The sequence below is a fragment of the Vipera ursinii genome (genome assembly GCF_947247035.1).
Source record: "Vipera ursinii genome assembly, chromosome: 1".
Lineage (NCBI taxonomy): Eukaryota > Metazoa > Chordata > Lepidosauria > Squamata > Viperidae > Vipera > Vipera ursinii.
Genome location: NC_139512.1, coordinates 43,120,138 through 43,146,038, shown reverse-complemented (window position 1 = coordinate 43,146,038; position 25,901 = coordinate 43,120,138). Strand labels below are relative to the sequence as shown.

The following is a 25,901-nucleotide window of genomic DNA, read 5'->3' as shown; positions in this document are numbered from 1 at the left end:
GTAGACTACATATGTTTTTACTTCTTTCTGCTTCACTTTTTGATCTCTAAAAACACCTGATGCTTGTACATACATCCCCGCAAATAAATTCAAACAAAAATAAAATCTGTTGGCTCTAAAACTTTTATCTGCCCTAAAGAAAAAAAATGCTTATCATGCTATTATTATATGAATTACAGTTGCATATATAGATCATTTTTTCTGTGAATGAGATATATACAATTGTGACTAGGCAATATTCACAGAAGCCTATCCATCTGAACATCTACCCAGATAATACTATGTAAAAGAGTTAGTAAGGGTCTAGCTAAAAATCTGATTTCTTAATCTAGTTTTATTTTTAAACCTAATAGGCTATGTACTAATGAAAGAGAGTTAGGCTTACATATCTATGGAGCTATAGGCTATAGAAATATCTACTCACAACCTGCTTGTATCTCAGGGGGAGTATTCAAAAGCATCATGGCAGTGGCAGCATCAATGTCAGGATCTGGAAAAATCAACCAATAAATACATTACTTTACAAATGGGCCAATTCCCATCCCCATGACTTGACAGAATGAAGTGAATCTCTCTAGCAAAATCAACAACAGCAGCAAAAACGGTGAAAAGTCCTAATACCAACATAGAAAATAAACGGGCATATTGTCAACAATTCTGCTTATCAATGTATCTATGCTGTAGTTTCTTTTAATTTTTGCAGAGATATATCTGTCAGGTTTTACTGCTTTCACATTCATACAGTTTCTTAGGGTACCTCTAAGCTGATTCTTTTAAGACTTTAAATTGCCAGGAGACTGTCTGCAATGTGTCTTAATCCTCTCAAATATGTAGGTAAGTTTTTTTTTTAACAATTGAGATCTAGTCAGCTTCCTCTCTCCTATAAGACTGGTTTGCTTCATACATTGTGCTAGGTCATAAAATGATTCCCTCTGGTATTTTGTGTGTATGTGTGTGTATGTATATGTATATATGTATATTTGTTTTCGTAGGTCCTACATATATGTATGTATGTAGTATGTATGTATGTATATGGGGGGACGCGGTGGCTCAGTGGGTTAGGACGCTGAGCTTGTCGATCAGAAGGTCGGCAGTTTGGCAGGTTGAATCCCGAGTGCTGTGTAACAGAGTGAGCGCCTGTTATTTGTCCCAGCTTCTGCCAACCTAGCAGTTCGAAAGCATGACCACGGAGACGTCCTCAGACAAGCGCTGGCTCTTCGGCTTTGAAACGGAGATGAGCACCGGCCTCTAGAGTTGGAAACGACTAGCACGCATATGCGGGGGAACCTTTACCTTTATATATGTATATGTGCATGCATATATGTGTGTGTGTGTGTGTGTGTGTGTGTGTGTGTGTGTGTTTGTGAGCTATGATATATCTTATATTAATTGGCTGTGTCAGAAATGATGCATCTATATGCATCATTAATACCTCCAACCACCTAGCTTTTGTCTCAATGCAAGTTAAAAGAGCTGCACTATGCAGTACTGCAATTCATTAGTGCACAATGGCTAAATTGATTGCTGCCTTACGAAGCCATATTTATCAGAGATGGGTGATAAAGGTGGAGTATGAGCCAAATAATTTAAATAATTATATATGTGCTACTACTGTTAAAAACTGCACTAATGTGTTTCTGAATACACCAGAGGTTGATCTTCACTTGAGACTTTACCTCTTTGCATATAAATTCTGGGACTCCACCCCTCCCCCATCAGCAAGGGTTAATAAAGGAAAAATCTGCATCAGTATAGAACTCAAAAATATGTATATAAAAAAACAGAGGTCCCCTGAAGGCAACAAAGACATTTGCATAAGGCCCAGTTTTACTTCTAATAAATTATCACTGAGGGTTTGCCATTATCCTTAATCAGTTTTTGGATCCATCACATGCAGTTAGTTGACAGATGGTAAGTAAGAGACACAGAGCAAAATATGATTCTTTTATAACTATATTCCTTAGTCTCTGAGAGGAGGCCACATGGCTGCTATGGAAATAGACGTTGTCATGACAACAGTAAACAACCAAGAACAGCCAGTGAATAAGCTGAAAAGAACATCTGCCCCAGCAAAGCGTCCCAGCTGCCCTGGGGCGAAACTCGCTAATAGTGTAGTGTTGCTGGATGACAGAGAAAGCCGCCTATGCCATGTTCAAATAAATGAAGTGTGCAATTGAAGCAGACACAGAATGCACACCCTTGCTGACTGCTGCCTCTGTGCTGTTAAACTGAATGACTAATGGATTTCTTTCTTTCTTGGGGTGGGGGGGGAGAGAGAAAGAGAAAAATACTTGTCACTACTTAAACTAAATTACATACCACAAAAATTCAATTTGCAGTTAATAGCTTCTCGGCACTTTATTTTGGATAGTATGTTGGAAAATTACACTTTAGTGTTAAAAATACATATTTTACATGTTATAAATGCAGTTCAATTTCAAGGGCAATAATGTAATAAAGTATAAAACCCTGCAATCTGCTCAGAGGTACAATGTAAGAGGCTGTAATGGTTACTTTCCTTCCTCTCGTTCTCAGAGAGAGAACCCCCCTCCACACACGTTACCTTTTATGGTTGTATTTCTCTGAGGATCATGGTATTCGCATTTATAGATTATGCCTTTTTAAACAGTAAACTCATGCCCTATGCTAACAGAGATTGAGTCAAAGCAAGGCTACTGAGGAACAAGGAGGAAGGTATTCATATGCTTGGGAAATTCCGAGGGTAGCAGAACTTCAAATTAAATTGTTCTAGATGGAAATATATCACAGAAAAGTTAGAGGGAGGAAAGGAGGAATAATTTATTTCCTCAAGGCATTTCAGAATAAGGCATGTTTGGTCTGTTGGCTGCAGCCCTGAATAACAACATAATTAAGTGAAGTTATTTACTTATTATCTATTATCGAGCTATGTATGTGTACCAGCGTGCATCTCTGTCTGTCTGTCTCTCTCTCTCTGTATATATATCTTTACCTATACAGCTCTGATTGCAATGCCAAATGCTTCTGAATATATTTATTGATGTAAAAGAACAATTTCCAAGTGATGCCAATCAAAATGTGACTGCTCATTGAAAGATATAATTCCAACAAACCTGAAGCGAACCCATCTGGAGCAGGTTGGTATGGAATTGTTCAAGATCTCCCCAGGAGTTGCAGAACTTTCTGCACGGTGATAGTAGAAGATCTTTTATTTGTTTCCAAGACGGAATTGAAATTCAAACTATTTTTACTGAATCACTGACTGAAATTAGGAAATTCGATAAATACAGGCCATACAAAAGATGTCATACTGTATGTGTAATATTTTTCAAACTTGATACTAGGTATTTTTTTCCAAATAATTTAATAAAAGTATATATTTAATTATATGCAGAATTATTAATGGATATTGTTGCAAAATCAATCCTTTAAAGATGAAAAATCTTAAAATGTACAAGACATCAGTAAACAAGATACCCACTGTCATATAAGGTAGTATTCTTTTTAGTTGTTGCTTCCAAGAACAAAAAAAAAGTTCTATGACCTGGAGTACAATACCAACTTGATGATATTTATGAGAAGTACAGTATATAAAACAAGTTACCTTGCTGGGTACATGCCAAATTTATAAGCTATTAATCTTTTTTTGAAAAAAAAAACAACCCTCTCAGGTTCAAATGAGATAGTATTAATGCTTCTAGAATGGCTTTCCTCATCAACAATAGATAGGTTTGGATGATTTTCTCCAGGTCCCAGAGCTCTCAATCAAACTGAAGATCACTATTTTTTAAACTTTTATTTATATTTAGAAACCACCCCTCTCCCTCATAGAGGCAACTCTGGGCTCTATTTAATGATCTCTTCATGGGGAGACTTTATATGGAGCAAACATGTGAGTGATCCTAGTTCTCTCCTTGATTCGGAGATACGTTCTGAGGAGTTGGCCCACTCAGTGGCTCCTCTTATTACCAAGGTCCACCCCAGTTCACTATCGCTTCCTCAGAGCACCTTTGGAAGTCAGCAGTTTTCCAAAGGCTGTGCTATCTTCAGAAAGCTATGCTGTTTTTGGAACAAAGCATTCCAAAGACAGTGCAGCTTTTCAAAGACAGCAATAACTTTGGAAATAATGGAAAAAGGCAGGAAAGTGGGAAACATTCACTAGAGAAGATGGGTCCAAAAAGGCAAAAGGTTGGTGCATGAAACTGGGGGAGAAGGCAGCTGGGCAAACAAATGCTTGCTTGCTGACTGGCTTGCTGGGCTGGACTGGAGAGTCATGTGGGGCTGGAGAGAGAAGACTGCCGGGTGAATGCTTGTTGGTGTTCCTGGGCTGAGCTGGGCTGGGGAAAAGGCAACCGAATGAGAGAATGCTTGCTGGAGGGAACAGGAAGGTAGTGGGCACTTAAATCAATCCCTTATCATACTTAGCCATGGAGCTGGGAGGGGCCAAGCCTGGAACGGTTTGGATTAGGGTGGGCACTTGTTTAACAATCTGCAATTTTCACTTAATGACTGCTAAGAGAAGACCTGAGATTGCCATTATAAGTTGGTGCAGTCATATGACATCTCAACTCAACATAACTCCCTACTAATGAATGGATAGCTACAACTTGAAGTGGCTGCTTGGATTTTGAAGTTAAAAAACATTAACTGAATACAGGGCAGAATCCTCCAAAATACTTATCTTTTTGAAAAATTCATTTAAGAAAACAAGAAGTGTTCAAACTCAATTGCCATGCATGACTACAGCAAACATATTCAGAACATCTAGGATATAATTAAAAGTTTCCTGGAAATGATTGAATTAAGAACACTCACCAAGTATTTTAAAATCAATAATATAATTGCTCAGGGACTGAGCAGGAAGTCCCTTGTACAAATCTTATCTTTACATAAATTCACTCAAGGGTATTAATTAAGTCACCTTGCTCTGTAATCCAGAAGGAATAATTAGGATAGTTATAAAGGTTATAATAAGAATGTGAGTGTAGTTTTTATCATATTAAAAGTGTCACAATTTTATTTTTATTTAATCTGGTTGCAAAAGATGATGAGTATGATATATTAAATTTATATGGTGCCTATCTCCCAGGAACTTGAGAGTTCATAGTTCCCTTAACCTTTGAAATCAAATCTAACCCAAGTAACATGCACACATAATGCTAATGCTAATATTCATACACAAAATGTTTTGGTCCCAGCCTGTAACATCACTTCAGTGCCATGACTCTGTGGCTTTCAAAGGTAATGGTGGTGGTGAACTTTTCTTAAGTTTTAGGCAATATTTTAGACAATAAAATTGTTGCTACATTAAGTTTATCCAGGTAGTCCTAGTTTAACGATGCTAATCAGGACTAAAACTCTGTTGATAAGTGACACAATCACTTAAGTCAAATGGCAATTCAGGCAGTCCCAGTTGCCATCATTAAACAATGATCACCTGTTCTGATTTCCTACCAGCTTTCCTATTGATTTTGCCTGTTGGAAACCAGCAGGGAAGATTGCAAATTGCAAGTACAGGATTCTATAATGGCCTTTAAGTATGAGAACCAGTCATAACGATCAATCATTCAGTACTGTCATATGTTCGAACAGTCACTAAACAGGTGATCATTAAATGGGGACCACTTGTATAACATTGCATCAAATGCATAAAGGAAGCTTCTCTATTTGATCATTCTCTTCTCTAACAATGAGTATCAAATAAACGTAAAAGTAAAGGTTTCTCCTCTCCAGTCATGTATGCCTCTTGGGGGTGGTGCTCATCTCCGTTTCTTAGCTAAGGGAGCCACTGTTGTCAGAAGTCACTTCTGTGGTCATGTGGCCAGCATGACTATAGGCCAAGGAACATGGAACTCTGTTATCTTCCCACCAAAGTAGTACCTATTTATTTACTTGCATTTGCATGATTTCAAACTGTCTGATGGGCAGGAGATGGAGCAAGTAACAGGAGCTCACCAAGTTTTGAACCTGGGTTGCCAGTTTTCCACCTGACAAACTCAGCATCTTTTAAGTACATCGTGCCCCCATGACTATCAAATGCTGCTGAACAATTAAAGTTTACAATATTGTACTCTTAAAAAGTCCTTCTTGAGATTGAGTTGGAAAGCACCAAACTTTTACAAGTTTTATTAATATTTTTTTTTAAAAAAAGCTACAACATTTCCCAATAGCTTTTGGTACTATTAGGCAGGCCAATGAGTTATTAATCCTGTGAAAGATAAGCTTCTTAATATATAACAATAGAGTGAAATACAGAGTCTTATAGATACAGATGGAAATTAAAGCTCATTTATAAATGGAGCACTTCAAATACTTTTTTTATATGGTTGTTTAGTTACTGAAGCCTGAGGATAATAGGTATAGACTTATGTATATGCATATTTTTAGAAGTTTGAGTATTCTCCACAAAACAATGTTATTGTGTTGGAATAATTGTTGTTTTAATCCACTGAAGCAGATTAGAAAACAATCATCTCATAAAATTAATGAAGAGACTCCTGCATCTGTAAGATGAAGGTTGATGTAGACTTTTTCCAATATTTCCTTCCTACACTTACTTTGTTTGCTCCAAAAATTATTTGAACCAGGAAAAAATTGTCCTGAAACATTAATAGTTATCAATCCAATTCAAACCATCTATATACAAGAAGGGATTTTAAAAAATTACATGGAAACTTATTTAGACAGTGGTAATCCAATACATCTTAGATATACTATAAATTTGTTTCTAAGTTGCTCAAACATTTGTTTCAGTTCTAGAAGTAGATTGTTCACCAGAGCTAGTAATTTTTTCATAAAGATTTTTATAAAGTCAGATGAGAATGCTTTCTTCTGCAATTTTCTAGTGCAACTCTTAATTTCCCACATGTCCATCTCCAGAATTTACAGTGATGTCAGTAATTTCTCTGTAAATTTAAGGTAAGATCTTCTAGAACAGAAGTATATGCAAATACACATTGCATGGACATACACATTAATTAAAACAATAAAAAATTCTAAATCTGATAAATAACCTTTTTAGGCAAGAAATCACTAAATTAAAATGCAATTTACATTTTTCTTCATATATGATTTAGGTGATATAAGCAACAAAAAGAAACTTATGAAATCATACTTGTTTATTACCAAATCCTTTTAATAAAATTTACTTAAAGCAACATAAAACACAATGTTGATTTTACTCTCTAATTTTCTCTATGAATGCTAATATTTAACAATCATTATCTGGCGGCAAATAAAATGCATTAAGAAAACCTCAGTGCAAAGAAATATTCCACTATTCTTGTGACTCTTTTAAGGCTCTAAAAAATTACAAACACTTAAATTACTTTATCTAACAGAAGAAGACAACTGCTATTCTAGAAAATACAATCCTCCTGCTTTTCTATATGTCCAGTAGAGGGTAGAAAACTCTAGTATAAAAAATAACTCTGAAATATTTATTTCAAACAACTTTAATTTTGAATGTGATACTTTAGGTTTTTTTTTCTCCTTTCAAACAACAGCATCCTAAGCTGTTAGCTGATACTTTAGATCAGAAAGAAGAGATCAGATCATCAGGAACATTTCCCAGGCATTCTAACATAGATGCTTCTTTAGGTAATTTTATGTTAAATAGTTTTATGTTAAATTATTTCCAGGATTTGGGATAGTTATACCCAAGAAATTTATCAAGTAATTTTTCATGAAGGCAATAATTAAACACCATGTATGGCCTTAATACTTTTGTAGACTGCCGTTTTCCCTCTGACTGCATAATCAAATTTCAATAGATGGCAAGCATGTGGAAAATATAACATAACGGTTAAGATCAAAAGATGAAGAAAATAAGAAAAGTTTAGTCAGGCTAACCCAAAAAATGATAAATGTAACCAGAAAATTGTCCATCCCAGTAACACAGGAAAGCTCAAAAGTCCAGACAAAATGCCCCCCCCATCCTCATTCCCCCTCAAATCTTTCTGCCTGACAAATCTGATGTTAGAAATTAAATTGGGGGAAAAACCCAATGAAGCAGAAAATGCTGGATTATTTAATAAGGACAGAAGTCTTTCTTGTAGACTTCGCTTCCTAATGCCGACAGAATGCCCACAGGTTCAATCTGGTCTTACCAATTGTGTTTAGTGTAACCAGGTAAAATGTTATGTTTTATAAAACAAGCTTAGATAAAACAAATACTGTTGCTATGTGATTCAAATATAAGGCATGGCAACACATAGTTGGGCATGGAAGATAATAGAATCTGTAAGCCCTAATTTCACCAACAGGTTGAACAGGATACAGAACATTAAAGATGCACTTAAAACATTGTACTTGCTTTAGATGTCATCTCATCTTTTAAAAATCTCATTAATGCTTGTGGCTTGGCTTTTTTGGGGAGTGGGTATGTGGGTACGTTTTAATAAAATAACAATTCTTATTTTAGTACTTGTTATCCTGAAAAGAGAGTCCTCCCTCTCACATACATGCTTGTTGAGAGGCAATTAATAAAACATATTAGGTTATCTGAAATAAATTTGAAGAATGATTCTCCAATCAGTCATTAAACATTTATTAGCTCATTTAAAGCATTTAGGAGACATGGTGACACAGTGGTTAGTATGCAGTATTGCAGGCTAACTCTGCCCATAGCCAGGAGCTTGATCCTGACTGGCTCAAGGTTGACTCAGCCTTCCATCCTTCCAACATCGGTAAAATGAGGACCCAGATTGCTGGGTGCAAGAGGCTGACATTTGTAAATCGCTTAGTGAGAGCTCTAAAGCCCTATGGAATGGCATATAAGTCTAAGTGTATTGCTATTGCTATTATATCCTGCCTTCCCATCTGAAAGGCTTTCAAAGTAGTTTAAACAATAGTAAAAATGGATTAAATCAACTATCAATAGTAAAGGAACAAGCAGTCCAGAAATATGCTGCAGACTAGCACTTGGTAAATTAGCCATAAAAGCTTAATTAATGCATAAGGATGAATTGTAAATAAATAAAGGAAGAATGAATGGCTCGAGAGGAAGGGAAACATAGAAAGTCAGGGTGGATGGGGTTGGGATTCCCAAAAATAGAAAGGTAATAAGGAACAGCAATAGCACTTAGACTTATATAACGCTTCACAGTGCATTACAGTCCTCTCTAAGCAGTTTACAGAATCAGCATATTGCCCCCAACAATCTGGGTCCTTTACTGACCTTGGAGGGATGGAAGTTAACCTTGAGCTGGTCAGAATCGAACTCCTGGAGTGAGCAGTGAGTTAGCCTGCAGTACTGCATTCTAACCACTGTGCCACCATGGTTACAAAAAGCAATGTATAAAGCAGTATATAGATGTGATGAAAGCAAGGTTAATTTGCAGAGACATAAAGATATAGAGAGATGAGTCTATGACAATTCACCACGGCCAACTCGCTGCGGCCAACTCGCCACAGGGCAACTTGTTGTGGGGCAAAAGTTACACTAATATTAAAGAAATGGTAGAATAGAATCCTTAAAGAAAGGATGCAAAGAGGAGCAAAATGAAATGTGAATGGCAAATATATATCTACATACATTGAGGTTTTCGTGGGTGTTTGTATGTAGATCTTTGGTCATTTGGGTTTTTTCCCACGTAAAATTGGAGGTATCAGGGCCCTGATACTTCTAATTTTACGTGGGGAAAAACCCGAATGACCAAAGATCTACACACACACACACACACACACACACACACACACACACACAAACACATATTCACTGCAGGACAACTTGCCATGGTCAACTCACCATAGGACAACTAACAATTCTATAAAAAACCCGAATGACCAAAGATCTACACGCACGCGCGCACACACACACACACACACACACACACACACACATATGACAAATGCTTGTTAACTATTTTTTAGATTACCTTGCTAGGCCCCAAACATGGGACAAATCTTTATTTCCTGTGTCAGCCTATCCTGAAGGCCATCGACAGGCAGTAGTCACACCGGTGACAGCTCATATTTGTGTAAATTTTAAATTGCTTCTTGCTTCTCTGCTAACAAAGCGAGAGAGATCCTGTGGCTTAGAGGTGAAAACAACTGCCTAATGTGTAATCAGCCCAGGTTCGAATCTCGGAAGGGTATGGCTGACTGATGAAAACTAATAAGTTTGAAATGCATATCAGTCTCCCTTAATTCTTTTTTAGCAATTTAAAATTTACACACACACACACACACACACACACACACACACATATAGAATTGTTAGTTTTCCTATGGTGAGTTGACCACGGCAAGTTGTCCTGCAGTGAATTGGCCATGGTGAGTTGGCTGCAGCGAGTTGGCTGTGGCAAGTTGTCCCATTCCCCATAGAGATACAGTGAGTGGTGTTAACTAAATTGGCAACTACATGTTTATTCCCCTCACTCCATTTAAATTATTTGGTATACTGCTTTTTATTTTTTTACCCTGTGCTCTGCATGAAATATGTGTGATGAATGTCCCAAATGGAAAATAGCCTTCATTTCAAAAAACTTTTTCTTAAATTCTTAAATGGGGGTTTCCCGATACTCCCATGTAACACCTCTACTCCGCGAGCTGCATTGGCTTCCGGTTGCCCTCCGGGTGAAATTCAAGGTGCTGGTTATCACCTATAAAGCCCTACATGGCCTGGGTCCGGGATATTTGAGGGAACACTTGCTGCCGGCATCAAACGCCCTTCGCCCAGTGCGCTCCCACAGGGAGGGTCTGCTCAGGGTTCCGCCGGTGAGAGATTGCCGGCGGGTGACACCCAGGGATAGGGCCTTCTCAGTGGGAGCGCCTGCCCTCTGGAACCAGCTGCCGGTGGAGCTGAGGACTGCCCCCGACCTCCGATCATTCCGCCGGGGCCTGAAGACCTGGCTTTTTCAGCTCTCGGGCCCAGACTGAGGAAGAATTTTTAATTTGGGGTTTTTTAACTGACTACAGGGTTAATTTAATACTTTTTAATTTGTTCTTAATTTTTGTATTTTGGATTTTTAATTCCCTGTAAACCGCCCTGAGTCCTCAGGGAATAGGGCGGTATATAAATATAACTAACTAAATAAATAAATAAATAAATTCAACATTTCCAAATCTGGACTGATTCTAGCATTAAAATCTTCATAGCTACTTAAATCTATAGCACAATTGCGAGCTAATGTAACATATCAACTAAAGATTGTTCCAGCTTAGTCCAATTTACCTGTTGTCTGAGAGGCACATAAATGTTATCACCCATTAACATTCTCTCTTTAGATTTTAGTTTTTTAATTTCATGACAGTTAGAACAACTAACCAGTGGAACAACCTGCCTCCAGAAGTGGCGAATGCTCCAACACTGGAAGTTTTTAAGAAGAGACTGGACAGCCATTTGTCTGAAATGGTATAGGGTTTCCTGCCTTAGCAGGGGGTTGGACTAGAAGACCTCCAAGGTCCCTTCCAACTCTTCTTCTTCTTCTTCTTCTTCTTCTTCTTCTTCTTCTTCTTCTTATTATTATTATTATTATTATTATTATTATTATTATTATTATTATCATCATCATCATCATCATCATCATCATCATCATCACAATTTTCTAGATTAATTTCTTCTATTCTCACATCAAGATGTTCTGCGATTAGGTTCATTCAGGCCCCACATAACATGCCCCATTTTTTTATCCTTCTTGACCCATTTACAAAAACACCTATAGTCAAGTGATTTTATCACATTGCTTCCCATCAACCAAGTTCTTGTAATCTTGTAGAAAATGAAAAAAATCCCCATCTATGCATTTACCTGTCCAACCGGCAATGTTCCAGAACATGCATTTAATTGTAGTTGTTTCATGTTAGATTTTTGACAACTCTGTTGATTAACCAGTTTGGATTTGTTCTGATGACTACTTTGTGTATTTTTCTTGCAAAATTGTTGAAGTATGACATATCTTCTGGCCATTCCTTCTTCCTTTGAAGCATCTGAATCACCCTCTGGCTATTTCACATATTCTATTAAATTTAAAATTCCTTGAATATCTTCACAAACACAACTGTTTTTAACCCAGGGATATTTGGTGTAAACCTGTAGGTTGCATCCTGGATTTTCCTGAAGGGTCTTGAGTTTGATTCTAATTCTTGTTACTTTATTCCATGCACTTCTACAGTAGTCTTACAAATTCCTGCATTATTTATATTTATTGTCTCATCCATCTCAGTTGGTAATCAATTTTTGTTATTCTGCAAATTATTCTGGCAGTTCTGGATTATGTCCATTTGTATAACTCCCTTCATTATTATTAACAGTGTTTACTGTATATTGGCTTTGCCTTTTAGTAACAAATGTGTTATTTGGGAGGTTTACTTTTGCATTGATTAGGCTTTTCTCCAGCCTCATTCTTTCACTATCCCTAGCTGGCTTACTATGTTCAATTTTCTCTGCTTAGGCTATATGTATGGAACTCCAGTTCTTTGTATTTCTGGTATCAATTGATTCAGATTGTTTTCATAATCTTCACATATGTAATTTTGGAAGGATCTTGTAACCCCTAATAAACTCCTTTTATTTAATTACCAAAGTAACTATAGATTCAAAAGTCAAGATTGCTCTAGCATCTAGATCACATTTCTGTGCTCTACATAATATTGTTTATTCCAGAAGTAAATAGTATTATGGTTATCTATATTACATTATCAATAAGGAGAAATTAAGCACAGCTAGGAGGTACAAAATGATGTCTCATGGCCCCCTCCAGCAAAATTCTCAACTGTACCCAGAGCCCAAATACCCCAGTTCTCAACCCAGAGCCCTTTTGAAAACTTTTATCAAATTAAATTTTGGAAAAAATATTAAACATACGCCAATTCTGAAATTAATTAAAATCAAGTTTTTGTAATAGTCCATCAATGTCTTTATTCTGCCTTTTCTAGAATCTAACACTGCCATTTATATGAAAGGAAAGTGGTTCAGGACTTCTGGGGGAGGTATGGAGAACTGCAAATGGCTAGGTGAAAATAGCACCGGTGACTGCAGCAAAGACCCAGGAACTGATGAGTGAATTATGAGTCACATTAGTTGCCAGTGTGTTGTGAATGAAATTCAGGGTGCTGGTTATCACTTTTAAAACTCTTGGGTTGGGACTGTGTTATCTGAGGGACCATCTTCTCCTAGTTGTTTCTACCCACTCAGAATGGTCCAGCAGTTTGGAAATACCACAGGTCCCTTCAGCGAAGGAATGTCAGTTGGTGGGAATTAGGAGGTATGCCTTCTCTGTCATAGCCCATGCCTCTGGAACATGGGCACTGGGCCAGGATATCAATGGAATCCCTTAGGTAATTGGGTGTAGAGATATAAAGCTGGATATCATAGCAGAGCTGCAGCCTGTTCAACATTGGGCCGTGTGAGCAAACGGCAAGTACGGTTGCAAACTCCAGTTGTGTGAGCGATGAGCCCTTGTGCTCGCGTGCGAAGCTCCACCTGCGCAGGCAGAGGGTACCTGAGTGGAAGGAGCCTGTGCTCACATGCAAAGCAGAGCTGTGCACCCAAGCACAAGGGCCCTCTGCTGGCGCAAGAAGCTCCAAGAAGTGGAGGGCGCGTGCACTCGTACCAATGGAGTTTAGCATGAGCACGTGCTCCTGCCACTCACACATTCCCCCGTGCCGGGCCACTAAGGTGGAAAGGTTAGGGACCACTAGCATGGCATATTGATGATATCTCATTCCAAACCATCATCTCATTTCAGAGTAAATAAACAAATAATAAAGCATAAATAAATAAATCTTTTTAAAGTTACTTATAAAATGCCACAATGGAGCCCATGGCATTTCCACTTGAGATGTCTTCAGCAAGGCTGAGAAGAACCTCTTAAACTGAATTATTCCTAGGCAGGGATACCTATATTTGGCATAATATATGCAAGTTCTTTCTCCCTATCAGCACTGTTAGACATATATGGACAATCTATTCAGGAGGCAGAGAAAACTACTTTAAGAAATTATTTGGGAAACTGACCATTCCCACAACATGTTATCGCATTAGGTAAAATGTAACAGACTTGCACAGCTGTACACTAGTTTCAGCTCATGAACTTCAAATTAACAAACACCAGGCAATTTGGGTTTGTTGTTTTACTATGTTGGGAGTTTATTTTGATTAGAACATTCAGAGCTTCACTGAAAAATTTCAACAAATATGGAAACATGGATAAATATTAAATCCCTTAAGAGGTGCTGAAAATTACAGCTTAGGTTTAAAAATAATGACTCAAACACACATTTGAAGGCTGAGAATGATTCTATTTTGGGTAACTGTATTCATTTTTTTTAATTGCTACAGGAGTGCATTGCATATCTAAATATAGCACAACAGAGAGAAGATGCTACCTCCAGACCATTTCATTTCCACCCAACTGTTAAAATCACCGCAGTATGTTATCTGCTGTGCTATGTGTCATCCAGAATGCAATAACCAATGGCACAGAGTATTGGGCAGAGTGACTGATTTTTCTATTACTGGGTCCTTAAAAGCCCTTAACTTTGAAATTTAAACAAACCCTTGAATAAAATAATTCAAAATTCGAAACATTACGAATAAAAGCCTTAGCAATGGTGGTCAACTCTTTCAAGGGATTTGGAAATATTTCAATACTAAGGGCAGTTTGCCAATTTTAGCACAGGGCATAGGGCAGAAGACTGGAAGTTTGGTATTCACTAAGCATGACAGGCAATCCTGATAAACAATCCTCTTCTCCTTCAGAGGGCAAACTTTCACATTCCTTTGTAAGGTAGCTGCTATCAACTGGAATATAGATCTTTAGGAAAATGTGTGAACTTTGTCAGCCTGATGTCAGGTGAATAAATTAGGTTGAGGATTCTGCTTGCACTTTTTTGCACTTAGTTTAGCAAAATTATGTAATTCCATCCAGACTACAATCTAATTTAATCCAGGCACTCAGCAGCTCACCTGAGGTATGTTGGACTAAACAATATGACATGCTCAAAGTCATCTAATTGGCTTCTATATATAGGACTTCAACCGATGGCCTTCCTGCTTCTGGTCCAGTATGTTAAGCGCTTCATCAAAGTGACAGATCAACTAGAATTTTGGCAACAGTGTGAGAGATTGTTGAATCAGTTCCAGTTTGTTGCCCTTGGAGATATGAACAGGATTCATGGATGAATTTGGACCACAATGTTTTCTGCTCCCTTTTGGTTGGTACTGGCTGGGAGGGATCAGATGAGGGAGAGGTTGCATTTAATATTAATAACTTCCTTAGCAGGGGAAAGGTTTATAAAAGAGGCATTTGCATATACTTCTTCCCGAAGAAGCTCACTTTTTAATATTTTCAGGCTATTTTTGAATATTCAATTCATGACCAAAATGACTGAGAATGTTCTGATGGAACAATTTAAAGTGTTCCTGGATGCTGTAGGCCGACATTGATTTCAACCAGGGAACATGGCATGCATATAGTTTCTCTCCTGTTCTATTCTACTGCACTTTATGCTCCATGATGGTGCAGAATTGTAGGCCTAGCTGTCATCTTTTTGAAAAGTCCACTTAGGTCCAACTTTTCCAATTTCATCAGGTGGGGTGAGATCCTGAGTGTTTGCATTAGATTAGATTGTAGTCTGGATGGAATTACATACCGTAATTTTGCTAAAATAAGTGCAAAAAAGCGCAAGCAAAATTATATGTTTATGCATACAAATAAATCCCCTATGAACTTTCTGGCTTACAAAGATGAGTAATGACAGATACAGCTGAAATACTGGGCATAAAATCATGAATGGTATATAAGAGGTGAACAAAGGAAAGTTTTGCTCCTTTTTGGATATTAAAAACAATATCATCCACTAAAACATAATATGGGTTCAAGAGGGACAAAACGAATTATTCTTCTGTATAACTGATGGCTATTATATGATTTTAAAAGGAACTGGACAGATTCAGTGAGAACGGAGATACAGTATTAAGAGCTTCTAGTCTCAATCACTAATGTAATCAATGGTTATCTGCAAAAACAAAGGCAGCATTCTTAACTAATCAACTGCTAGAGAGAAACATCCTTGTGTCCATGCCTGTGTATTATTTCCTGAGTGCATCTGACTGATTACTAAGTGGCACAGAAAGCTGGATTAGATAGGACTTTGGTCTTTTGTTTGGCTAAATTCTTTACAGCCTTTGGTCTTGCTTCCACAACAACTAAGCGGCAAATAAATGACTAGAGTTCATTTAAAAGACTCCAAATAGACAGGCTGCCTGCTCCTTTTTCTGGGAAGGAGCAAATAGCTTCTTTGATGGGGAAAGGTTTCTGGCATGCACAAGCCATGTCATGTCTTAGAAAAATAGACTTTTCAACATTGTTTTTGCATTCTAGCTTGTCAAAAGTCAATTTTTACTTTGTTTAAAAAGACATTGTTCCCCTGTTTGCTTCACTGCACATAATGTGAACATTGTGAATGGTAAACTCCCTTAATGTCCTGATCCTGTAAGACTCTTCCTATGTTTTTAGAGCATTTAGAGTCAATTGGGCATGCCTCTCCCCAAAATTAAGTATGTAAATAGGACCATACTTCCTAATCATGGCCTGGCCTATACATCATATAGTCTGATACTAATGACTCCATATTCAGCATATCATGACAGAGTTACACTGGAGTAGGGTAAGCTGGGATCCTTCAGATGAGTTGGGCTACAATACCATAAGATTCCACTAACAAGGCCACTGATCAGGAATCAGGGATCTATAATCTAAAAGTATTAGAGCAGGGGTCTTCAAACTTGGTCCTTTTATGACTTGTGGACTTCAACTCCCAAAATTCCTCAGCCCAGGCATGCTAGCTGAGGAATTCTGGGAGTTGAAGTCCACAAGTCATAAAAGGACCAAATTTGAAGACTCCTGTATTAAGAGCATACCACCAGATGGTTTTCAAACATTGACAGGGATATACTTCAGAATATCAGAGAATCTGCCTGCCATGACCAATTCCTTTTCCTTTTCCATAGCTTTGATATACTATATGGAGCTAAACATCTAAAATACTTTTATTGTGTGACATTTAGCTACATTATTACTGTAGATACTACCATGTTTCCCCCAAAATAAGCCCGGGTCTTACATTTATTTTTGGTCCAAAAGACCCATTAGGGCAGACATGTCAAACACAAGGCCCGGCGGCCGGATCCGGCCCACGAAGTGGTTTCATGTGGCCCGCGAAGCCATCCTGGAAACAGTGAGGGAATGGCCCCCACTGCCTTGGCCCAGAGACCCTCCTCCTGCCAGAGACCCTCAGATCTGTTCCACTCCTGCCCAGGCCCCCATAGGCACCCTTGATGTGAACGATGTAGAGCTGGCCACGCCCACCCAGTAGGCCATATGCACTCTAGCCACACCCACCCAGTAGGCCACGCCCACCCAGGCCACACCCACCCGGCCCCCTGAGGGCAACTGCAATGCTGATGCGGCCCTCCATGAAATTGAGTCTGACACCCCTGCATTAGGGCTTATTTTCAGAGGTACCTTATTTTGCAGGTGGAGGCAGAGGCATGGAGGGGAGGAGGTGGGGCCATCACGGGCGGGGCAGCAGGTGGCAGGCCTGTTGGAGGACCAGGTTAGAAGGTGGAGCCAAGCACAGAAACTACAGAGTTTTGCGTGGTACAAATGAGGTAAAAGGTACTGTTACTGCACCAAAGCCATTTAGTTCGAGGTGAGCAGTGAATGCAGTTCCAGCTTTTACACTGTCCCTTGACTAGAAAGGGTCTAATTCAGGGATCGCTCCCCTTTTCCTTCAGCACAGCCCAAGCTCCCCACACTTTTTTCCAATTCTGCCTCAAAGCCTCAGCAATTCAGTTCTCTCCCGGCCCTCCCAGAATGCAAGCCTAAACCCACCCTCTTCCTTACTACCACCTCCTCATTTACCTATTTCCACCAACGAGGGGCAGGCTTTCTTTCTCATTGCATGTTTTTCTCTGGGACTGTTTTCTTGCATGGCTTTGAGGCATCAGCTGGGTGATTTTCAATTGCTAGGCCTGGCATTTGCTGCATTGCAAAAGTTTGGATCATATCTCTCTCTCACAGACATGCACACACACAGAGGTTGGATCGAATCTCCTTCTCTCACAGGCACACACACAGAAGTTGGATCAGATCTCTCTCTCTCTCTCTCTCTCTCTCTCTCTCTCTCTCTCTCTCTCTCTCTCTCTCACACACACACACACACACACACAGAGAGAGAGAGAGGGGGGGGTCCCTGAGCTCTTGGCCTGCTAAACCTCACTTGGACAGAACTTCAGCACCTAGCATACACCAGGCTGAAGAGGAGCCCTCCCGTAAGCCAATCAGCAAACTGGATGGAGCCCTCCAATAAGCCAAAACAAATGGGGCGGTACTCCCCTCTCCTTATGAAGTGGGGCATGTTCCGCTGCTGAGAAAGTAAACGAGCAAAGCTTTTGCAAGAAAACAGTCCCAGAGAAGAACATGTGATGAGAAAGCCTGCCCCTCATGGGTGTTGTTGTTAGCTGCGAAGTCGTGTCCGACCCATCACGACCCTATGGACAACATTACTCCAGGCCTTCCTGTCCTCTACCATCTTCTGGAGTCCATTTAAGCTCACGCCTACTGCTTCAGTGACTCCATCCAGCCACCTCATTCTCTGTCGTCCCCTTCTTCTCTTGCCCTCAACCTTTCCCAGCATTAGGCTCTTCTCCAGTGAGTCCTTCCTTCCCATTAGGTGGCCAAAGTATTTGAGTTTTAGCTTCAGGATCTGGCCTTCTAAAGAGCAGTCAGGGTTGATCTCCTCTAGGACTGACCGGTTTGATTGCCTTGCAGTCCAAGGGACTCGCAGGAGTCTTCTCCAGCACCACAGTTCAAAGGTCTCAATTCTTTGGTGCTCAGCCTTTTTTATGGTCCAACTTTCACTGCCATACATTGCAACTGGGAAGACCATAGCCTTGACTATACGCACTTTTGTTGACAGGTTGATATCTCTGCTTTTTAGTGTGCTGTCTAGATTTGCCATGGCTTTCCTCCCCAGGAGCAAGCGTCTTTTAATTTCTTGGCTACAGTCCCCATCTGCAGTGATCTTGAAGCCCAGGAAAATAAAATCTGTCTCTACCTCCATTTCTTCCTCATCTATTTGCCAGGAATTGAGAGGGCCGGACGCCATGATCTTGGTTTTCTTAATGTTAAATTTCAACCCAAGGTTTGCACTCTCCTTCTTCACCCGCAACAAGAGGCTCCTTAGTTCTTCTTCACTTTCTGCCATTAGAGTGGTATCATCTGCGTATCTTAGGTTGTTGATATTTCTTCCGGCAATCTTAATTCCAACTTTTGATTCATCTAGCCCTGCCTTTCTCATGATGTGCTCTGCATATAAGTTAAATAGGCAGGGTGACAGTATACAGCCTTGCTGGACTCCTTTCCCAATTTTGGGTGGAAACAGGTAAATGAGGAGGTGGTAGTGGAAGGAAGGGGGTGGGGTTAGACATGCATGCTGGGTAGGCTGGGAGAGAACTGAATCGCTGAGGCTTTGAGGCAGAATTGGAAAGAAATGCGGGGAGCTTGGGCCATGCTGAAGGAAAAGGGGAGTGATCCCTGAATTAGACCCTTTCTAGTCAAGAGACAGTGTAAAAGCTGAAACCGCATTCACCGCTCACCTCAGACTAAATGGCTTTGGTGTGATAACAGTATCCTTTACCTCATTTGTACCATGCAAAAGTCTATAGTTCCTGTCCCTCCTCTCCAGCCCTCACATCCCACGCAAGAGATGTCAAACTGGCCACGCCCACTCTTTATGCCCTGGGCAACCACAATGCTAGGGCTTACTTTTGGGGTAGGGCTTATATTAGGCCTGCCCCCCAAAATCAACCTACGGCTTATTTCTGTTGTTGGTTTTATTTTCGGGGAAACATGGTACTAACTAATTTATTAGTTTTCTCTCCTAGTCTTTCTAATCCACAAAATCACCAGGGAAAAAAATCTGCTTTGCCAACCAATAATGAGTGCTCTTTGGAAATTATACTTTTCACATAACTGCCAGAGGCTTTTTTTGTCCTTACTTTATGCAGGAGACCAAACCAATACTACCGTTAGCATCTTCATTCTACTGCCTTTCGTGGTGCTACTCTTACTTCATTCATAATATTATTCAGCTCACATATAAATCTGCTACATACTGGTGTTATAAGAATTCATAGGTAACCAGGGAAAATTATCTTCAAAATTCAAATAATAAGTACAAAGTAAAAATAAGATTCAGTTATCTGAATCCAACCACGATTATGTCAATAATAAAGTACATAAACTCAATATAAAACTAGATATTATATTCAATCAAGGGATACCTTTATATTCCTATGGCTTAAAAGCTACTCAAATTTGTGGCTGGGTTCATGCTTACATTAAGCATAGTATGACTTGATTCTGATTTAATGTGAACATGGCGGAGTAAATAAGCTGTGGTCAGTTTTAGAGCAGCTAGCCACTATTTGAAACAGTAACTAATTGTTTAACATGAGATTCAACTGGGAATATAAGCTTTGATTGTATTCAATCTAACCAATCCACAATAGTTCAAGAAACAGCAATGAACTATGGGTAAGACAAAGAACACTTTAGTATGATGTATAGACACTGTATGGCCTATTATCCTGAGCAGAGTCAGAATTGGTTAATACTTGAATGAAAGCCCAGGGATGTGAAATGTCAGAGCTATAGGTTAGATTGGGAATTTAAAAAAAAAAAACATTCTTGGAAAAGCTAATAGAAAACCACTTCTATATTGTTGCCAAGAAAACTACAAAGGGAATCATCATGGAAGTTGAACTTAATTCATGGCAAATAAACTATTCTTTTTTATTGTCATTTAAGTTGAAATAGCTGAAGTAGCAATGAAAGGGTCCTTATTTCTACAAGAATTATAAGAAAGAATAGCCATCCAAAAGCACACATGCATACCCCTGCCATTATTTGACAATCTCAAGTGCTATTTTTAAATGAAATAACTGGCATAGGATTTTGGTCTTTCAATCTGGGTAATTTTGTTTTCACATACTTTGCTTTCACTGCCCACAACAACTAAGTAGCAAATAAGCGACTAGAGTTCATTTAATAGACTTTAAATTGTGAAGTCATTTTTCCTTTTGCAAGAAAGCAATGGAGGACAAAAAAAGAGGAGCAAACTGTTTTTTGGATAGAGAAGTTTCTGAGATAAGGAGGCCAAGTCTTGGCTGAGAAAAGACACATTTCTATTTAATTTTTGTAATCAAATTTGTCTCACATAAATTGCTATATTTAACAAAGGACTGGTTTCTTCTCTTCCCCTTTTTAATCTGCTGTATGGCACATAATAGTCTACGTTTTGATGATGATGATGATGATAATAATAATAATAATAATGATAATGATGATAATGATGGAAGGGACCTTGGAGGTCTTCTAGTCCACTCAGGCAGGAAACCCTATACCAGTGACGACGAGCTTTTTAGAGACTGAGTGCCCAAACTGCAACCCCAAACCCACTTATGTATCATCAGGTGCCGGGTGGGTGTGGCCAATTGGGTGGGCGTGACCCATTAGATGGGTGTGGCTGCAGTGGTAATGGCAGACTGGGTGGGACTAAAAAGTTCATTCAATCAATTCCAACTTTGCGAGATCTTTTTTTTCCCTGTGAGAAGTTGACACTGATTGATTGAACCTTTTTTTTTTGCACATGGCAGCAGAGGCATAAAGCAAAAATGTTTTATAAAACCCAGCTAAAGGCCTAGGACTGGGGCGATGGTGCGCATGCCCACAGAGAGGGCTCTGTGTGCCACCTGTGGCACACATGCCATAGGTTCACCACCACAGCCCTATACCATTTCAGACAAATGGTTGTCCAGTCTTTTCTTAAAAACTTCCAGTGTTGGAGCATTCACAATTTCTGGAGGCAGGTTGTTCCACTGATTAGTTATTCTAACTGTCAGGAAATTTCTCCTTAGTTTTAGGTTGCTCCTCTCCTTGATTAGTTTCCATCCATTGCTTCTTGTCCTGCCTTCAGGTGCTTTGGGGAATAGCTTGACTCCCTCTTCTTTGTAGCAACCCCTGAGATATTGCATGTAAATAATATGGCCATTTTAAGGATCTATTCTAGCTTGAAAGATGACTTAAACATTGTACATTAATAATTATAAGGAAGCAGTTGTGAGATGGTATCATCTCATGGCTGCATCAATAAGAAACAATTCAGAGACTTCCGGTTTGCCTTGCGGCAGAACGGGACACAGGAAGGCAAGGCTCTGCATTCCATGCCTGATTTCGCCCTGCTGGGGGCCCTGAAAAGGGCCTAAAATTGCTCCAAAAAGGCGAGAAGAGGAGAAGTGTCTTGTTGATCACAAAATGGGAGGTCTTTCCATTCAATCCAAGAAAAGCCGTTCAAACCGGCAGGGGAAAGACCGGCTACATTCCTGTGGCCGGCCATTAGCTGCTAACAATCAAAAGAGAAAAAAAGCACTGCTTAAGACATTGTAAATAGCAAGTTTGGAACTGGGTGAGAATATTGATCCTTTCTTTAGTATTTTACAACTGAATTTCCTGGGAAAGGCTCTGAAGAAGCTAAAAACCCTGAATGTAAACAGAAGCGGTGTTTTAATTTTGAAGTGGACATAATATAAAGCTATAGTTTCAATAATCTGAAAACTGAGATAACAATTAAGATTTTTTCTTTGGAAAAAAAACATTGAGGCGAAATATAAGAAATCAATCCTTTGTTTTAAAAGTGGAAAATGACATCTAGTGGTGGATTTGTGTATAGCACCATAATTTGCTTTGCTTGGTGATTCCTACCTTGGGAGAACAGCTGGCAATAAAGGAAAATATTTTGGCATACTTATCATCCTGACCTTGGATTATAAATACTAACTAACCTTGGCTTTTTAACTTCAAGAGCTAGTGGGAGAGAAAGAAACATTTGACGGATTACGCTGTTTTTTTTAACATTTTTAACATTATGGATTACAACCTTGCCTGATTGACAATTTTGGGGATACTTGATTCAAGGGATTACTATAAAATATTGCTTTCAAAACTGAACCTATACTTTGGAATCTACTGGATTATAAAATTTACATTTAAACACCAGAAAACTAATCTCCAGAAGTGATGCTTCAAGAAAAAACAAACAACTTTCAGAAAGAAATACCGTATATACTTGAGTATAAGCCGACTCGAGTATAAGCCGAGACCCCCAATTTCACCCCAAAAAACTGGGAAAAGTTGTTGACTTGAGTATAAGCCGATCCGCCGTTCTGCAAGCCTCCGCCACCGGCAGAGGCTCGATCCGCCATTTTGCAAGCCTGAATACACAGGAATACCCTGTGTGGCCGCGGCTCTCGGGGAAGCCCTGGCTGTCCGCTTCCTCGCTCCACGCTGCCATTTGGGGCCCGCGCGTTCCCCGGGCAAATCGCGGCGCCCAGCAGGCTAGGAAACACGCCCGCTCCAGTCTCCCCCCCTTCCCTCAGGAGACGCGAAGCAAGTGACCGCCCGGAGCTTACCAAGGACTTGCGCGCGGCCGAGGCTTCGGTGCTTCCAGGGTCGCGCGCACCTCTCCCAAGCCGTCGCCGTCCGGAGACCTGCCGAAGTTTGGGGAGGTGCGCGCGCACCTCCCCAAACCTCCCCAAATGTCGGCAGGTCTCCGGACCTCCGCACCCTGCCTGCCTGCTTCTTTCCGCTGCGGAAAGAAGCAGGCAGGCTGCTTCGTTCCGCAGCGGAAAGAAGCAGGCAGGCTGCTTCGTTCCGCAGCGGAAAGAAGCAGGCAGGCTGCTTCGTTCCGCAGCGGAAAGAAGCAGGCAGGCTGCTTCGTTCCGCAGCGGAAAGAAGCAGGCAGGCTGCTTCTTTCCGCAGCGGAACGAAGCAGCCTGCCTGCTTCTTTCCGCTGCGGAACGAAGCCGGCAGGCTGCTTCGTTCTGCAGCGGAAAGAAGCAGGCAGGCTGCTTCTTTCCGCTGCGGAAAGAAGCAGGCAGGCAGGGTGCGGAGGTCCGGAGACCTGCCGACGTTTGGGGAGGTTTGCGCGCACACCTCCCCAAACTTCGTCAGGTCTCCGGACGGCGGGGGCTTGGGAGAGGTGCGCGCGATCCCGGAAGCACCAAAGCCTCGGCCGCGCACAAGTCCTCGGTAAGTTTTTTTTGTTGACTGGAGTATAAGCCGAAGTGGAATTTTTCAGCCCAAAAAGTGGGCTGAAAAATTCGGCTTATACTCAAGTATATACGGTATATTCTATGCTACAACTAATTCACCAAACAATTGTTGAATGCAAAGAGGACATAAAAAGAAATCATAATGAGATTAAAAACAATGTAGACAATATAAGTGAGCAAATCTCCAAATTAAATCTACAACTAGAAAGCTCCCAGATAATGAATATGAACAAACAATCCAGAAATTAGAAGTCGAAACAGAGGAAATGGTTTTAGAGATGGAAGAGATAAAAGGGAAATACAAATGACTATATACAAACAAAATACTGCAAGACTTAGCTATAAAAACGAAAATGCAAAAGACCTTTTACCCCTCATGTCTGCAAAATATATCTGATGGCAAGGAAAAAGATTTTTAAAAAGGGAATATAAAGCTGTTAAGGAAAATGTCACAATTTGGGAGACAGGGGTTGAACAGAGAAATGGAGGGAGAAAGGAACTGGGAGTTGTATAAGGAATATAAATGGGTGGAATTCCCCTCCCCAAATTCCCCTACCTAAATTGACTTCCTCATGGCAAGCAATTTTTACAAAAACAGAAAGAAAATTCTTGGGCAATCTAATTGCCATGGCTTGGACAGTGACTTGGCAAAGAAAGAAAGCTAGAGTCAGATTTAAAAAACAGAAGATTTGACCTGTAGAGGGGGCATTATATGTTTAAATACTTCTTTGAATAAGATTAAAAGAACAGAAGACCCTTAGATATAATTAGACCTTTATAATAAAACATATGATTTAGAATTAAGATAGCATCTCTCTCTCTCTCTCTCTCTCAATTTGATATGGGAAATATGAAGAAAAGAGGATTGATTTGAATAAAACTTTCAGCTATATAAATGTAATTAATATTGAGAAAATCATAACTGATAAAGACATTTCAAATACTGATGGAAAATTAAACTTTTAACAAGAACATGAAAAACAGGATATTGATTAATGGATTGACATTATTGATTTATGAATTGATATTATTGTTATTTGTATGATATTAGTAAAATATGATCAAGATGCTTATATCTAATGCTGTATACATTAACAGGACCAAAAACTATAATGGTTCAATGAAGGGAAAATGGAAAAAATATGGAGAAGAAACGAGGATCTGTTCAATACTACACTGGATTGTGTAGTATTGAACAGACAGTGGCTGAGGAATTCTGGGAGTTGAAGTCCACAAGTCATAAAAGGGCCAAATTTGAAGACTCCTGCACTAAAGACTGTAGCTTTTCAAAATTAGTAAGACTTTTATAAAAAAAATAAACATTTCACTTCTGTGAACATGCACCCTGTAAATCTCCCTTCCTAAGTGCAGAATTAGCCAAATGTGTTATACTTCAAGAATCTCAGGTTAGAGAAGATTATCATCAATGAAATCATTCAAAATAAAGTTCTAACATTTTAGAATTGAATGATAAAGATGCATAAAAACACACAAAGAGAGGAACATACACTTACCCCCTCCTTTTTATAATATTTAGTGTTTGTCTTAACAGGCTATATAAAGTTATTGCACTCTTTGTTAAAGCATCTGTCTGGCTGTCTCTCTAATTAATATAGAATTCCTGCGTCATGTTTCCACATCTCATAACAGAAGCTGCTACTGAAAAAAACATACATTAGTAATTCATTCGATTCATCTTTATTTTAACTTATTGTTTTAATGGTATTGGGCACTTTGTTTAATTTTTTCTTAATTTTTGTATTCTTGTACTAGTATTTATTTCCCTGTTCACCGCCCTGAG

At 39.4% G+C, this 25,901-nt stretch overlaps 1 protein-coding gene across 3 annotated transcripts in view; it reads right to left on the bottom strand.

The window, feature by feature from the left end:
- Positions 1-25,901, bottom strand: part of FOXN3 (forkhead box N3) — a 244,485-nt gene that overhangs the window by 46,192 nt on the left and 172,392 nt on the right. For all 3 annotated transcript variants that reach the window (XM_083375499.1, XM_083375500.1, XM_083375501.1), the window contains one exon: positions 425-490. In XM_083375499.1, the coding sequence (XP_083231625.1) occupies positions 425-490 (66 nt within the window). The remainder of the gene's footprint in view (positions 1-424; positions 491-25,901) is intronic.